The sequence below is a fragment of the Sinocyclocheilus rhinocerous genome, unplaced genomic scaffold, assembly GCF_001515625.1.
Source record: "Sinocyclocheilus rhinocerous isolate Xijiao unplaced genomic scaffold, SAMN03320098_v1.1 scaffold88, whole genome shotgun sequence".
NCBI lineage: Eukaryota > Metazoa > Chordata > Actinopteri > Cypriniformes > Cyprinidae > Sinocyclocheilus > Sinocyclocheilus rhinocerous.
The window spans coordinates 135814-152168 of NW_015652292.1; the positions used below are offsets into that span (position 1 = coordinate 135814).

The window sequence follows — 16355 nt, forward strand, 5'->3', positions numbered from 1 at the left end:
CTGGCGCTATAGAGAAAATATAATTAAATAAAATTAACTTGATCTTCAAGGGGGGCGGGGGGTGCCGTTGGGGGGGCGGGCTGCCCTCCTAATATAATGGCAGGGGAAACACTGACTGTAGTATGTAATATTTGATAGAAAGAGAGATGTGGTGTTTTACAGCAAGGCTACTAGATTGGAACAATAGCTTGTTATTAGAAAAGCTATAAAAGTTTCTTGAAAATCTACAGCCAAGCTACCCATCATGTTTGGCAAATGTGTTAATTGGAAAATTAAGTAATTGACACTTTTATTTATTTACACCAAACAGTGATACATTAACATACACACAGACACACTTGTTTCACTATATTAGTAAGAACATCCCATAGACTTCCACTGTTTTTATATCAGGTTAATGTTTTTTTTTTTCAACCTGACCCCTGCCAATAAACATAGCCATAACAGAAACCTCTACAAATCACTAGATCTAAGTAAAAACATGATTTAGCCTACCTGAGAACACTTGAAACTAGTCAGTTGTCATGACATTTCATTGCATAAGTGAGGACATTCAGTCCTTGTAAGGCTAAATAGCTAAACAAGTACAAACACACACACATTGCCACACATCTCGTGCCACAAAAACCTGTCTGACTGTTACCTGCAGTGCCAGTAGCATGATTTGGATCCAGAGGTGTGGCTGACGGCTACACAGTGAGAAACAGGACTTCCCGTACAGGCAGTAGTGTCCTTTCAGTGGACAGGAGAAGGACAGCTTAGCTACACAGTCACGATGTGAGTCTGGAGAACAAACACACACATAAACACAGGAGCATGAATTGCTTATGAATTCCTTTGCCAGAAATGGAATCTATTTCCCCAAACCACAAAATATCCTAAAATAAACTCCCAGCAGCTAAACTGCTCCATCTTTGAATACAATAGTGTAGTCAGACTCCAAACCACTGCAGAAGAAACAAAACCAGACACTCATAATGTTTTAGGGCATTTTTAGACCTGTAGATCATTTGCTTTGTTCTGAAACAATGTTGCATTTAGTCGATCTTGGGCTGACTGCATGTTCATATATGCCACAATGAACCAAACTAAGGGAGAAAATGCAACAAGCCAGATGTCAAAACACCCTTAGTGAAATATGATTAAATATTGTCAAAATTATTTTGGAATTTTGTGACAGTCTTATTTGCAATCATTAAATTGTTCCACATATATACTTGCATTATATTGGCCCAGTCCACCTAGTCTCAGCCTCAGACGGCATGGCAATGGATGGATGACTACCCATCTGATGCATTTGGTAATTTTACATGTTGGTCACATGGTTGGGAGGTTTATGTTATTTATTTATTTGGTTGTGCTATTTGAGCCTCTCAATCTCACCCTGCACTGTGGATATATTGGCATTCCCATTGGCCATTGTGAAGCCTATTTCGGTAAACCACTACTCATAACTGTGTCGTTGTGTTCAGTCTATTGATTATACAAAACACTTCAAATCAATCTCTCTATAAACATCATTAATCATCCATTCTCTTTGGCCTTCATTGACACTATATGTGTGAGGGAGAAGAAGAGTGAAGTTAGTATTGTGTTGCGTTTATGTATTTGGGTTTGTATATGTGACCCTGCCAGTTTAGCATCAGCCTGAATGTCCCTCGACTCTCCATATGTGTTTATGAAACAATACTTGGAGCATAATTATGCTTTGGTTCTCATATTTTTTTTTTAATGTGACTCAGTGACATGTGGATTATGCATCAACTGTTTAATGAAAAAAAAAAACAATGAAAGAAGTGAGAAACTGTAGTTGGGCCACTTAGAATAACTAAATCTTGATGGGCTGGAGATAAATGAGTGTATTCTTGTAAAAAAAAGACCAGCTTCCGCGAGACAAAGTAGAATGTGGACAAGCAAATTACACTTTGGAATTAATGGTGTTGATGATTCATCTTAGTGATTCAAATCTTTTGACGGTGCTTATTAAAAAGATTCAGTCAGATTAGTTCACTCACTTGTTCAGCGACTCTTTCTGTAGGTAACATCAATATACCAGTAGGTGACAACCAGTGAATGTTTTCTATTGAGCAATCATTGAATTACTTACTCAACAGGTTTGTTTAAGTCTTGCATGTCTACAGATTTCCTAAGAGACTCTAAAATGAGTGTTTAAACTAACTTTTTATCCACAATAAAGCAGTGACAATAAAGCAAATGCATTTTTGTCCTTTTTGTTGACTTCTCTGAGCATGCCTTATCAAACAATACAAAATAATTATGAGTTTCAAAAAACATCTTTGTCTTTTTGCATATTCATAATTGATCTATCTCTTCTTCCTAACAGACTCAAACACTTTCTCATGTAATGAAAAGGCATGTTTGTTCAATGGGTCTAGTCAATGAAATGTCTCTTCACATCCACACTTGAATGCTATTTGCTCACTCTAATTGTGCGCTTCAAAAGGGACTAAATGCTAAAATTATATCATAAAGGACTAGAGCAGAAGACCAATAATTGGCAACAATTATTGACAACAATCAAATACTGTAATGACAAAAAATAATGACAATATTATTGTCAAATAATGACAACAAATCTCTCACAAAATCCTTTCTAACAGCTTTACCACACATGACTATGACAGTAGCTGATCCTCCATGATGTGGTGAGTATGATTGCATTGAATCCCTCACTCTGACACACACACAAGCACACTCACATGTATTCCGCTGGTTCAGCAGGTCGCCGACTGATCGATTACCTTACAGTTTCTCTGTGGGAGATATACAAGTGAATAATGTGAAGGGGAGGCAGAGACCCAGGCCAGTGCAGAGGAGATGTTAAAATAGCTTTGCATCTGGATACCAGAGCCAAGCTGCCCCTCAAACTGTCTGCCACCCTCAGCTGAACAGCGTGTCACATTCAGTGCACTAATAGATGATAATTAGTGGTGTTTGAAAAGGCAAGCATCACTCTAACTATTGTTCATACTTATGGATTTGAACAAAACCTTAACTTTATGAATTTAACAAACATGTAACTCATCCTGCACTGCACTATTGATATGAATCAAATCATGCAACTTTTTCTAAGCAACTGAACTTCTAGAAGCCTGATGGACAATATAACAGGTGAAAAATTCAATATACTTGAGAATGAGGGTCCAGAGTCAGGACAGCTGACTCCTGAATCTTTTCATATTCTTCATAGTGTGTGGTGGTTCACAGCAGTGACAGAAATTAGAGGATGCTACTAAATGTTTTAAAAATTAAATTTTGAATATTAAAATATAAAATTAATTAGAAAAAAATGAAATGATACTTTTAGTAGGTGGCAGCAAGTCACTTAATGAGTGAGTCATTGATTCATTCATTCTACAAATTTGTTCAAACAGCTGAATCATTCAGAAACAAATCAAGTCACTGTCTTTATGAATCATTCACTAAAATCATTTGTTCAAGAGCGCAGATTCATGCAATAGTGAAACACTGTTGCTCAAAGATATGTAATGGTTCTGCTGTGGCTTTTGTTTGGAACTATTTTTTTTATTGGCCAAATACAGCAAAAACAGTTAATACTGTGTCCAAAATGTAACTCACTTAACATTAACTTGTTTATTGAACTGTATAATAACATCGATATCACATTTGGAATTCATATTCAGGAAAAAATTGCACTCGTGTTATGATATTGCGCAACTATTCTGGTGTTCTGCCAGGGCAAGCACCCATTTTTCTACAGAAATTGTCAATAAGCAATGGATAGCTAATATTATAATTAACATTATAATTATAATCATGTTATAATTCATGTTATTATAATAAAAATAATGACCTCAAGTCTGCTTTAATGCATACTCTGTGGCGGCCAAGAAACAAGACCGCGAAATGGGCTGATGGTGCAATAAGTGGCTCAGTGAACATCATCCTATTTGCTAAGTTTAATATTTTCTTGTGTGCACACAAAAGTCTGCATATTTATTTTTGCATCAATCCTTTTAGAGGCTCTGTAATACGGTGCTAAGAATATCGTGAGAAGAAACCCAAAGCGGTTATAACTTGCATTTCTGCATAATGAAAATGTGCACATTGAATTAATTCAGTCGTGTTTGACAATCCCTAAAGAATCATTACACAGCTGCCATTAAAACACACTTCTTGTATGATATTTATTTTCATTAAATTCTTAATTTTCTATTATAGAAAATTAAATAGGGGTAAAAGTCTGTAAATGCAAATATTTTTCTGTACTCTGCTTTCTTTTTTCTGTACTTTTCCAGACCTGGAAATGAAATCAAATTCCATACTTTTCCAAATTGCATAGGAACCCTGTAGATAACTCGGCATGGCATTCCAATATGTAACTGGTGTGATTACATTTCTAACATATTTCAAAATATGCCAGGAAAATTGTCTCCTCTGGTTGCTAAAACAACAACAAAAAACTGAACTAGAAGCTGACCTGAAATTCAGTCTTGTATAAACACATTCATGTCCAAATTAATTCCCATGTACAAAGTAACTTCTGGATGAGCGTTCTCCATCTGCACTACTCATAAATGCAAGGTATTTTTTAACGTGTCACTGTGTGGATTGCTCTAAGATTTGAAAGGTTACCTTCAATGACACAGTGCTCAGGTATGGGGATTTGCTTGATCATTTCTGCACAGAAGGTTTTGATTTCTTCCATGTTGTCTCTTAGGTGGATCCAGAGTCGATCTCCCTCCCGGGGATCTCCAGCCACCACCTTTTGCCCCTCACTGTTTGGAGATGTGTCAGGTTGAGTCTCTGTGAGTTTGTGGTTCTCCTGCAGGGCCGTGAGGGCAGAACCAGTCTCTGAAGTAGGAATGGCCTCACAGACATCGAGTTCTGCGCTCAGATCCACCCCTTCTCCCTCTGGACTGCTGTCAGAGTTAATGGATCGTGTGCGTACAGCGTGAAGAGCCAGACTCTTTGACCTGAACACGAGAGAACAGCACATGTCAAAATACAAAAACTCAATTTATTTTAGGCTGTGAGTTATTAAAAAGTGCCATACTCTCTTAGAAGATGTATGTAGTATTCATATTTTTGCAGTGTTGAATTTTGCTAAATCAAATGTAAGACTTTAAGACATGCATAAATAAAATGAATACCATACGTATATAAAGAATGATGAGTGCTATTTAAAAACTTTCACCATACATTCTACTATTCCTTTCCATGTGCAAACATAAAAACGTTTCATTCAAGTTTCAATCATTTATTACATGTTCAGTTGTTCATGCAATATACCACAATAAGCTTTAGAATCAGAATAGCGAATAACAACAAGGCATATCAGTGCAGAGATTTGATTGACTATTTGGGTGGATAGCCATTTATCTATCGGAAGGTCTATTTCAGCTATTATAAACTTTTAATTTATTTCTAAATTCCCACAGGTCAGGCCCACCTGTTGAACCTCATCTCTCTGCGCTCGTCTCGCGCTGCCTGACCCAGACTGTGGCGTCTCTGAGGACCAGGAGAAGCACCCTCTTCCTCAGATTCTTCCACCTCATCGCCCATCTTCTGCTCGAAAGCCTGGATCTTCACCTGCAGGTGCTGGTTCTCAGCAAACATGTCAGAACCAGACTCAGCTTCACACGGCCTGGACAAATCCTGCACCTTCTCCTCCTCTCTGACGCACAAAGATAAAGGCCAAGTTCAGAATGGAATACAACTGCACTGCCTAGTGTATACTGAACAGTATGTACTACTTACTTTATACCAGTTGAAATAGTATTGACAGTAGGTAACACTTTATTTTACAGTGACCTTGTTACACATATTTCATTACTATACTTACTATAGTAATAACAGTAAATTCTGCATAATTACAATCAAGTACATTAAACCCTAACACTACACTGTAAAAAATATCATTTTAACTGTGAAAGACCTGTTAATTGGTTACTGGTAAGTTCCTTTACTATAAAGAAAAACTGTAATAGAGCTAACAGGAAGTTTAATGTAATTTTACAGTAAAATACTGTTAAATGTACAGTTTGTGGAAGTGAAAAAGAACAATAAGATTATAATTTCCAGTGTAAAACTGTAAACTAACATTTCCAAAATTCCCTGTTTGACACTGACATTATGTTTAAATAATTGGGTAACAGTTCATGTTATCAGTTATATATATTAGGGTTTTATGCTACAACTCATGTTGTTTAATTCATGTTTATTGCATTATTTTAGTGTCATGTGTGTTATAATTATGGTGTTTTGTATTTTTGTGTACTACACTGTGTACCTTCTACATACTGGTATTTACCTCAGCTTGAAAAGCTACTTGTAATGAACTTTAATTCTTCCTCCTATTAATATTAATACAGACCTGCCAACCTTGGAAATTTTTTTTAGTACCATCAGCATGGGGCGTGGGGGTACTTGGAGTGGGGGTAAACAGCTTACTGTTTTTTACCGTTTACCGTAACTGTTTAGTTAATTTTTGCTATTTCGTTTTTTTTATGCTATTTAAAAAAGAAAAAAACTCCAGTACACTTTAATTAAAACTCCAGTACACTTCTGTATAGGGCATATGAGCAAAAATTCATATAGTCAGAAAAAATTTTTTGGCTGATTTGCGGTATACGGTAGCCTATATATCTCGGTATTATGTATTTGGATTAAACAAATAAAGTGAATGTAAGCATGTAGGCATATATTATGTGCAAAAAAGGGTTAAAATCACATTACATTGTAACATTGCAATCTAAAAACAAAAATAATCCTTTTAAAGCAGAAGTTAAAGTTACTAAACTAAAAATGAAAATAATAAAAAGCACAGACTAATTGAGTATAAAGGCTATTTTGATTACCCCATTACACTTTACAGTTAGTGCTATCATACAAATACACTTACTTGTAGGTTTAAAATTCTACATATGTCACATTTATTGTCCCACTACAAAATGTATATTTTAGTCAGAGTTATTGCACTCCTATATCATTGAGCTCTGTCTGTTTGGCGTGCGGCGGCGCTCGTTCTAAATGAAGTCTGTGGAGTTTAGCGGAGAATCGCAAAGCAAAAGCTCATGCACTTCTGACAGCAAAATGGAAATATTTCCATGGCTTTTTTAACATTTACAGATGGAGAATATACCTGTGAAATGTAAGTTATGCATTAAGGAAAGCAGCACATCTCAAACACATTAAACAGCGCGTCTCTGTCAGCCTCACACGCAGCCTTTCTGTCAGAGCATCTGACGGGGCGAGCGCGAGCCGCTTTGAACTGAAACTATAAACTATAGGCTACTAGGAGAGAAATAAAACGCAGAAATTATTTAAATGCAAAACCCCCCAAAAAACCCACTCTGATTGGTTGAACTCTTCATCTTTTTCTGTTGCTTGTTTACAATACTGTGCGTGGACAGAGGCGTCACTAGATTTTTGTGTAGTTTAGAGTGACAAATCGTACCAGCGTACTTTGAGGTCAAAATGCGTAGCCGCTACGCAAAATGCGTACAGGTTGGCAGGTCTGTTAATAGCTTAATTTAGGCTTAATTTACAGTCTAAACTGCAGTTTGAATGCAGTTTATTGTCAATAAACAAAAATACAAAACTAATGTCACAGGCACGTAATAATAATGGTTTATTCCAAACATAAAAACAATTTCTATGTAGTTGAATTAAAGATTTTGGAAAGCAATTTTGAAAAAGAAGATAAGCGAGAACAAAGTGAGAAAGAATATAAAAGTAGAAAACGGACAGTTATATCCTGTCCCTTCTCTTATTTGTACAATAAATAAATCAATAAATAAACACACAAAAAAAAAACACTATCCAGTATTTCATTTAGTAGATTTCTCTTTATTCGTCATCTTTCCAACGCAACCTATTTTCCTTATGAGAGAAAAATTAAGTCTTAGAAACAGAGAAATTAACAAAATGTTTCTATCTGGAGTACATCTTTACCTCATTGGACTTTTAGCAATGAAACTGCCAAAGCACTGATTAGCTGAAGAATTTTGCAATGGTTAAGGTTGACAGGCAGACAAAGGCCTGCGGATTAGGGAGCTTTTAAACAGAAGTTATTCCATCATAATAAAATGTCAATTATTTCAATAAAACTAATCACCCGTGTGGTTTAAAGAATGAATATTGGAACATGTCAAGGCTATTTAGGAAATCTAAGCAAGTGACATAACTGGGAAATTTGTTTGACTACCTGCTAAGTGTGCTGTCAGCCTCCAGCTTGCGGCCCAGCAGTCGAGCGATGGCGGTGAAGCTGTTGCTCATGCGGTAGATGTCTTTTCCTCCGCCACCCAGGATGGAAGTGTAGCGATCGGTCAGGCAGCGGATTTCCAGCAGTAGTGTGTGATGGGCGTTGTGCTCCATACTTGCTAACAGTGACAGCAGATACTGCAGCGCCCCGCGAGCCTGGACCTGCACACAAGAGGTCAAATGTGTGTGACAGGTATGACACTGAAGACTGGAGTTATATCTGCAGAATTTAGCTTTGCCATCACAGGAATAAATTACATATAAATTACATTAAAACATAAAACAGATATTTTAAATTGTAATACTAAATCAAACTGAAAGGGGGGGATAATAAATTATCATACTGGCGTCAGCAATCGAATTCCCCTTTGAAAACATAAGATTTGTATATCATGATGTACTACTAACACAATCTGGATGTGAAAGGTCAAAAACAACCTCTGATATCATATACAGACTGATCTATCTCCATCCCATGATGCCAAATCTCAAGGTCTAAAGAAACAAGTTTCCATCAACGTGAAAAAAACTACTGTAAATAAGTGATTGTCATGATGTTGTCACGATATGCTGCCGGAAGGAACGAAGGAGTCGTGGATAAACGAAACTGTCATTTATTCAATCCAGCACACAGGGTAAATCCACACTTGGGAGGGAAGGAAGACACACGTACCCAACTGGTAGACCTGACATATCGCTCCCCTCCCAGAAAGGTGCGTCCTCGCGCCGAAGAAACAACAGAAGGAGGGCCGGTTGGGAACTTGGGAGGAGGCTCAGGAGGAGGATGGACACCCGGGAGGGGGCCGGCAGACAGAGTCCAGGGAGGTGATGACGGAGGGAGGAGCCAAGGAGGAAACAGGAGGAGCCAAGGTGGATCAGACGGAGGTAGGAGCCAGGGAGGAAACAGGAAGGACTTAGAGCATTCGGTGCCAGGTGGGACCCAGGCCACAGCCATAATGATGACTCACAGTGGAGCCGACTGAGGGAGGAGCCATGGAGGAGGAAGGGCTGATGACTCCAGGTGACCCACCAAATACGGCGGAGCAGATGGCGGAGGAGCCCGAGGCGGAGAGCCGATGAGCCATGGCGACGGGGAGGATCCGGAGGGCCAAGGCGGAGCAGATGGCGCCGATGACCAAGGCGGAGGTGGGGATCCGGAAGGCCGCAGTGGAGCCGGAGTGACAGAGGACTGAGGAGGAGCCGAAGGGATGGAGGAGCCTGACAGAGCCAGAGGGATAAAGGAACGAGGCGCAGCCGGAGGAGTGGAGTCCTGAGGCGACGGATGGTCGACGACAGACCAAGGCGGAGCCGGAGGAAAGAGGGAGCCCGGCGGAGCCAGTGGACTGATGGACCACGGCGGAGAGGAGGGAGCTAGAAGCCATGGTGGAGCCGCTGGGTCAACGGGCCAAGGCGGAGTCCGGGGCTTAGAGGCTGGAGGCAAAGTCAAGGGATTCTCCAGCCACGGTGACGATGCCGGATAGCCTCTGGGCTTTCAGGGCTTAACTCAGGAACGGGAGCCCTCTCTGGGCTGGATGTGGAAACCGGAGCCCTCTCTCCTTCGGAGTTGCACAGTCTCAGATCCGTAATTAGCTCACCCTCGGCCACGGTGCAGGGGGTGGAGCTCCTCTCTGCGCTCTCACTGTCCGTGGCTTTCTCCCTTGTGGCAGGCGTTGTAGCCGGCTCTCGTACCTGGTCTGATGATCCGAGAGGCTCTGGCTCCGTGGCGATCCTCAGCTCTGTCGCACTCCTTGGCGATGGCTCGTTGGTCGCAAATCTGTTGCTTTACCACACTACTTTAGGTAATTCAAAGTCACTGTAATAAACATATGTAAACATGTGGACTGCACTAAACACTGTCTGTTAACTTTAGACCAGTGGTTCTCAAACTTTTTTTGCAAATGCTTGAATCCAGACAACAAGGACGGGAACAGGAACGACCAAATAAGGGCACATGAGGGAGAAACTGGGTCACAGGGAGCACATAGGGAGCAAAACACAACAAAGACTGTCCAATTTCCTGACAGATGTCCTGTTTCATTAACTGTTCTTGAACATTTTTTAATGCAGTTTATATAACATTTTATACTCTGAATAAAAATGCATGTTCATCATGCTGAATAAAAAAGTATGCTCATCATAGAATGTATTTTTGAGTAAATAGAACACAAAATGAGTTTCACATCATTGGTTTGTGTATGATTACAGTCATGTATACTTTTTAGCAATACAGAAAATATCTAAGATCACAATATAGACTTTTTTTGTACAATTCTAAGAAAAAATTTCAGAATTTTAATATATAAACTCAGAATTTATTACAGACTTTTTCTCAAAATTTGTAGTTCTTAATTCTTGTTACATCTCACAATTCAGTTTTTTCCCCTCCATGGAATAAAAAACTGAGAGGCAATTGCAAATGTATATTTTAAAATTCTGAATTTATATCTCGCAATTCAGACTTTTTTCTCAGAATTGCAAGAAAAAATAAAGAATTGTGACAAAGTCGCAAGAAAAAAAGTCCAAATTGTGATAAAAAGTTACAATTACTTTTTTTACACAAACAAGCTTCCATAGTTTCTAACAAAATCGAAAACTTAACTTGTAATGAGATGGGAAATGCTGACAAAAAGTGTAATCAATCAATCAATCAATCAATCAGTAAATATTAATTATGGTAACATTATCGATTTCATCAATAAATCTAAATTTGTTTTTTCTCCCCATTACATCTATTTCCACATTTAAATCAATCTGCAATGATCTCAATCCGGTAAACCTGACATGGTCAAAATAAAATCATCAGATGCATCAACCAGGTAATTCCCCAGCAGAATTCTCTTCACTGGATATTATCCCAACTTCTAAAAACATTACAAGTTGGCACTTTGGTGGCGATGACTATATGATTATAGCCTATGATGTCAGGTTCAAGTGTTGGATTTTGCATGAATTAGGTAAGACAGTGGTCATTATTTATTATTCATGTTGGCTGTCATGTGAATGGAAAACCAAAGCACGCCTGCAATATATGCTCTTGAGTCACTTAAATAATTATCAATATGATGTAAGTTGGCCTGCTGGTATGTGATAGTGGCTCTCTAAATTGGGGTTTCTACAATATTACTGTCAGAATTGTTATGCAGTCAGATATGCACACTGAATAAATGTTAAAGGGGTCATATGATGCGATTTCAATTTTTCCTTTCTCTTTGGAGTGTTACAAGCTCTTGGTGCATAAATTCCGCTCACTCTAGGCCGCGGCTCACTCTATGGCAAATATTCAGATGTGTCCAGCGCATTTTATGGAGGACTGTTTCCTGATCCTGGTAGAGTAAACTACAATGCCGGCTGTTCTGACTCACAGACTGTAAGTACGTTTTTTTGTGTTTGGCCTAATAAGATCACTTTCATCAAAATTATTATGTTAAAACTATCAGGCAAATTTCATGCAACAATACCTTGCACAGTTTTCAGTTAAACAGGTCTTAAATTTGAGAAAACCGGAAATAATGGCTTTAGCGTGTTCACATGTGCAAATACAGTATGCATATCAGACAGACAGATATTTGGCAGTGAACTGAATAAGCGCTAACGATAATGGAGAAAGACTGGTATTGTTGCATTTTATTGCAGTATTGATTTGGTACCAAAGCAATACTTTTGACATCCCTATTGGTTATGATGCTGCCTTAGAAAGTAGCTCACACTTTCGAAATAAAATAAATAAATAAATAAACATGCAAATGCTTGAATCTATTTTCTTAACTGGATTCAAAAATACCTTAATGCTGTGATGCATGTGTTTACATGCACATTTTATACACTGACAAAAAAAGGATATAGGATTTACATTAAAGCAATTTTCACTAGTATATTTCAAAAATAGTTACAAAGAAATGGCCATTCACACGTAATTAAATGTGAAATTTTGAAGTACACTGAACAAAATTATAAACGCAACATTTTTGTTTTTGCCCCCATTTTTCATGAGCTGAACTCAAAGATCTAAGACTTTTTCTATGTACACAAAAACAAAAGTGTTGCGTTTATAATTTTGTTCAGTGTAGAAAGACTGAAGTAGTACTTTCTTGTAAAACATATTCCAATAATCTTGGTTTAGTTTACAACTTCAAAAAATCATTTTGTAATGTGTACAAATGTTTATTTTGCATCTTATGGCATGATCAGTAAAAGTGATTAAATATTACAGTTTTTTTTTGTTCAGAGCACTTAAAATTTAAAGAAATATGTGAATATAAACAGGACTTGAGAATCTGAAATTGGACTGGATTCATTGTGAAAATTAGTGCAAATAAACATGCCTAGTGTTGTTGTAGAATAACAAAAAACCATGCTTGTCTAAGGAGAGCAGCGTGAGTGATGAAGGTAGAGGAGATCTCTCTCAGCACTGTTCTGTAATTACAGACTAAAGCTTTTAGACTGTGAATTATAGTGATTGATTTGTTCGTCTGTGTGACTCAGTTAAGAGTCATCTGAAATTCAAACTGAACTAATCAGAACAACAACCTTTTCCCCTTGATGGGGCATAAACAATTCCACCCGCTTCATAACTGTACACCTCATAACTCTATTATCATGTGTCTCAAAAGGATAGTTCATCCAAAAATGAATATTATGTCATAATTTATGTCTTCCTCATGTAGTTCCAAACTTGTATGACTTTATTTCTTCTGTGGAAATATGACATATTGCAGAACAACCACTGTGCTCTTTTTTAAATTGAATTACATCCAAAAAAAAGGCACACTGGACATTCTGCAGTATATTTTTTGATGGATTGCACAAAATGACATGAGAATGAAGTAATGATGACAACATTTTTGGAGGACTATCTTAAAACAATTCTATGTTAGAGCATCAGTGCGTAATTGCATTTTGTTTTTAGGTATACTAAAAAATAAAGTGTGAAATATTTTGTGCATATATACATTAGTGATTTACCCAAATTATTTTTTTTACCAAAACACTGAAATCACAAATGAAAGTTTTCATTTAGCTGAAAAGAAAAGCCAGAAATGAACACAATGAAAATAGTCACTTTTTGGCCCTTTTTCATTTTTATCAGCCGAATATATTTGGTTTCCAAAATGTCAGTGCATCACTAATACATATATATTTGTAGGGGTGGGAGAAAAAAATCGATCCATCGATGCATCGCGATTCTCTCTCCAACGATTCAGGATCGATTCTGAGAATTTCAGAATCGATTCTGAGCTTAGTTTTTAACCAGACGCTGACAATGACGTTGAGTTTGCTTTAGAAACACCCGTATTCTGCTTGCTTCCAATTCCTCACACACATACACCACTCGAACCTTCCATAAAATAATCTTTCATAAAGTTCGGAAAGGTTGAAGCGAATTACAATGATATCCGCGGGCTTCATTGCACAGGATGCGCTGTGAGAGACGCGCGCTTTGTTTGATGTTACACTTGAAGTGTGCGGTCTCGTCCGTCGGTATTTTCATTACAAGTGCTCTACGAAGTCATCATTTATGTGGTTTGGAATGCAGTGGGCTTATATATTTAAAATATGAACCTCACTAACAGAAGGCTGCTTTCAATTTCAAATGTGGCTGTGCACGACTCCGTGTAAGTGGTTTAATGCACTTGCGTCTCAAAATGGTTTGATGATGCAGAATTAATGTAAACACATTACTACTTATATTTCAAAAGAGATCCGTGCGTGAATGCAGCTCAATAGATCTCCTGCTGTCTATGATGTCATAGTAAAAAACAACAGTAAAGATGAAGAAAAATCATTCACAGTTCTTGAATGGAAAACGTTCAGATAATCTTAAATACTGAAAGCACTCTTTGTTTGTTGTTTGTAATATGTTTCTATGCTCCTCTTTATTATTTGCTACTTGCTTGTATGTTTTGAAGTTATATTAGTTTAAAATTCTTAACACAACTGTTTTAATTATTATTTTTTTTCAATTTGTAATTATTTTAAAAAGTACTTGATTACTTATGTAAGGATATGTAAATGTAAGGATTTTAAGATTCTCAAGTCGGTAAACTAATTAATTAGTAAGGGGGGAAAAAGTAGATCAAGAATCATTCTGGAATCGGATCGTGACTCCCAGAATCGGAATTGGATCGGATCGTGAGGTGACTAAAGATTGCCACCCCTATAGGCTGTCAATCGATTTAAATGTTTAATCTAATTAATGACATGATATGGCGATTAATTAATCTAATTAATCACATATTAATCACACATCATATCTAGCTGAGAAATTACCCACAAAAGATATTTTTATTGTTTAATCCCATTATTGTTACATGAGAAAAGCATGAAATAAATATTACAAAAAGTAGCTTGAGAAAGAAATGTTACTTTTTAATTTTCTTTTTTTCCCCATTTATTTATTTTTTTGGGGGTGAAATATCCCTTTTAATTGGTTTTTAATTAATGTGGATTTTTTTTATCAATATGTAACTATTATTTTTTTAATGAAATGATACTCTAAATAGGAAACTAAAACTGTCTTGTCATGTCTTAATGAGTAGCCTAAGTCATTGAGTCATTCATTCATTAATTCGATACATTCAAATGACTGATTCATTCAGGAAATGCCGGACCCTGCATCCCAATCAAACCTCTACATGCGCAACACCGACGTCCTACGTCATCCGCCCGGAGCTGCTTCCGTGTACAACAGTGAGCGCAAGCTAGATTAAATTTATTATTACGTTTTAAATATGGTTATTTTTCTTACAAAAACGCATTGATTCTCTACAGGAGGCCTTTGATCACCCCCCGCAGCCGTGTGAGGCACTTTTTATTATGGATGGATGCGCTTTATTTCACTTCCTTTGGACCGATGAACTGCAAAACCCGCTGACTGCCATTAAACAGCTTGGAAGCTCAAAGACAATTTTTATTATAACTCCGACTGGATTCATCTAAAAGAAGAAAGTCATATACACGAAACATAATTAATGTATTTAAAAATTGTATTTCCATCTCTGCTGCAACAGTTTTGGAAGTGTCTAAAATGACTATACTCATATGTACAAGTCATTGGTGTTTGGTGATGCAGGCTCAAAGTCTGCATTTAAAGTCACACCAGAGGTGTTCAGCTGGAATTAGGACTTGGCTTTATGCAGACCAGTCAAGTTATTCCACGCTGACTGAATCAATCATTTCTTTTTTAACCTTGCCTTATACACAGAGGCATTGTCGTGTTAGAATAGAAAAGGGTCCTGTCCAAACTGATGCTATAAAATTAGAAGCACACAATTCCCTAGAATAGAATTATATGCTTTTTTTTTTACAAAAAATTTGAAATGACTAAAGTAGTCAAACCTGTTCATTAGAAGGGGGTGTGAGACAGGGCCCACGACCGATCTAAAGTATCCAGATAGACATTTATTATCCATTCTCAATGTGAAAGTACCCAAGCAACATTGCTCAAAAAAAGTTGCCCGGCAAAATTGCTCAAAAAGTTGCCCCATGTCTCATCAGCCTAAAGTTGTCAAACCTGTTCATTAGAAGGGGGTGTACCAATACTTTTGGCAATATATATATATACTGTATATATATAGTATATCACTCTGGCGAGTAAACTGTGGTCGTTAACTTTTAAATGCATCAATATGCAGAAAATATGAGCAGAGTTCTCAGCATGAAAGACCACAACTGGCAGATTAACGAGCTACTTCTTTTCTCTCCAATACGGTAGGAAGTTAAATGAAATGAAATGTGGCAAGTGTTAACTGTGACAAGGTGATTGACAGACCAGTTTACAGTGACAGGGTGTGTGCAACTATGCTACAGAGCAGTCCGTTAGGGCCATTGAGTCATTGGTTCACCCGATTAATTCAAAACGCAGATTCGTTCAGCATTTGTGTTGCTTGGAGATGCACAACAGCTCTATTGTTGCTTTAAAGGGGTCCTATTATGCTTTTTCACTTTTTTAATTTTAGTCAGTGTGTAGTGTGTATGTTTGGGCATAAAAAAGATCTAGAAAGTTACAAATCTCAAAGTCCACTCCAAAGGGAGATATTTCGTTTTTTAAAAATCCCTTTTCAATAACTACAACGAACGGCTCGTTTGGACTACAGCATTTGTTTTCCGGG

At 37.4% G+C, this 16355-nt stretch overlaps 1 protein-coding gene across 1 annotated transcript in view; it reads right to left on the reverse strand.

Annotated features, from left to right (window-relative positions):
• LOC107714444 (ventricular zone-expressed PH domain-containing protein) overlaps positions 1-16355 on the reverse strand; it is a 101729-nt gene that overhangs the window by 26373 nt on the left and 59001 nt on the right. Inside the window, exons 7-10 of the mRNA XM_016520276.1 lie at positions 8192-8409; positions 5435-5659; positions 4618-4958; positions 644-783 (exon numbers count right to left, since the gene is read on the reverse strand). Of these exons, the coding sequence (XP_016375762.1) occupies positions 644-783; positions 4618-4958; positions 5435-5659; positions 8192-8409 (924 nt within the window). The remainder of the gene's footprint in view (positions 1-643; positions 784-4617; positions 4959-5434; positions 5660-8191; positions 8410-16355) is intronic.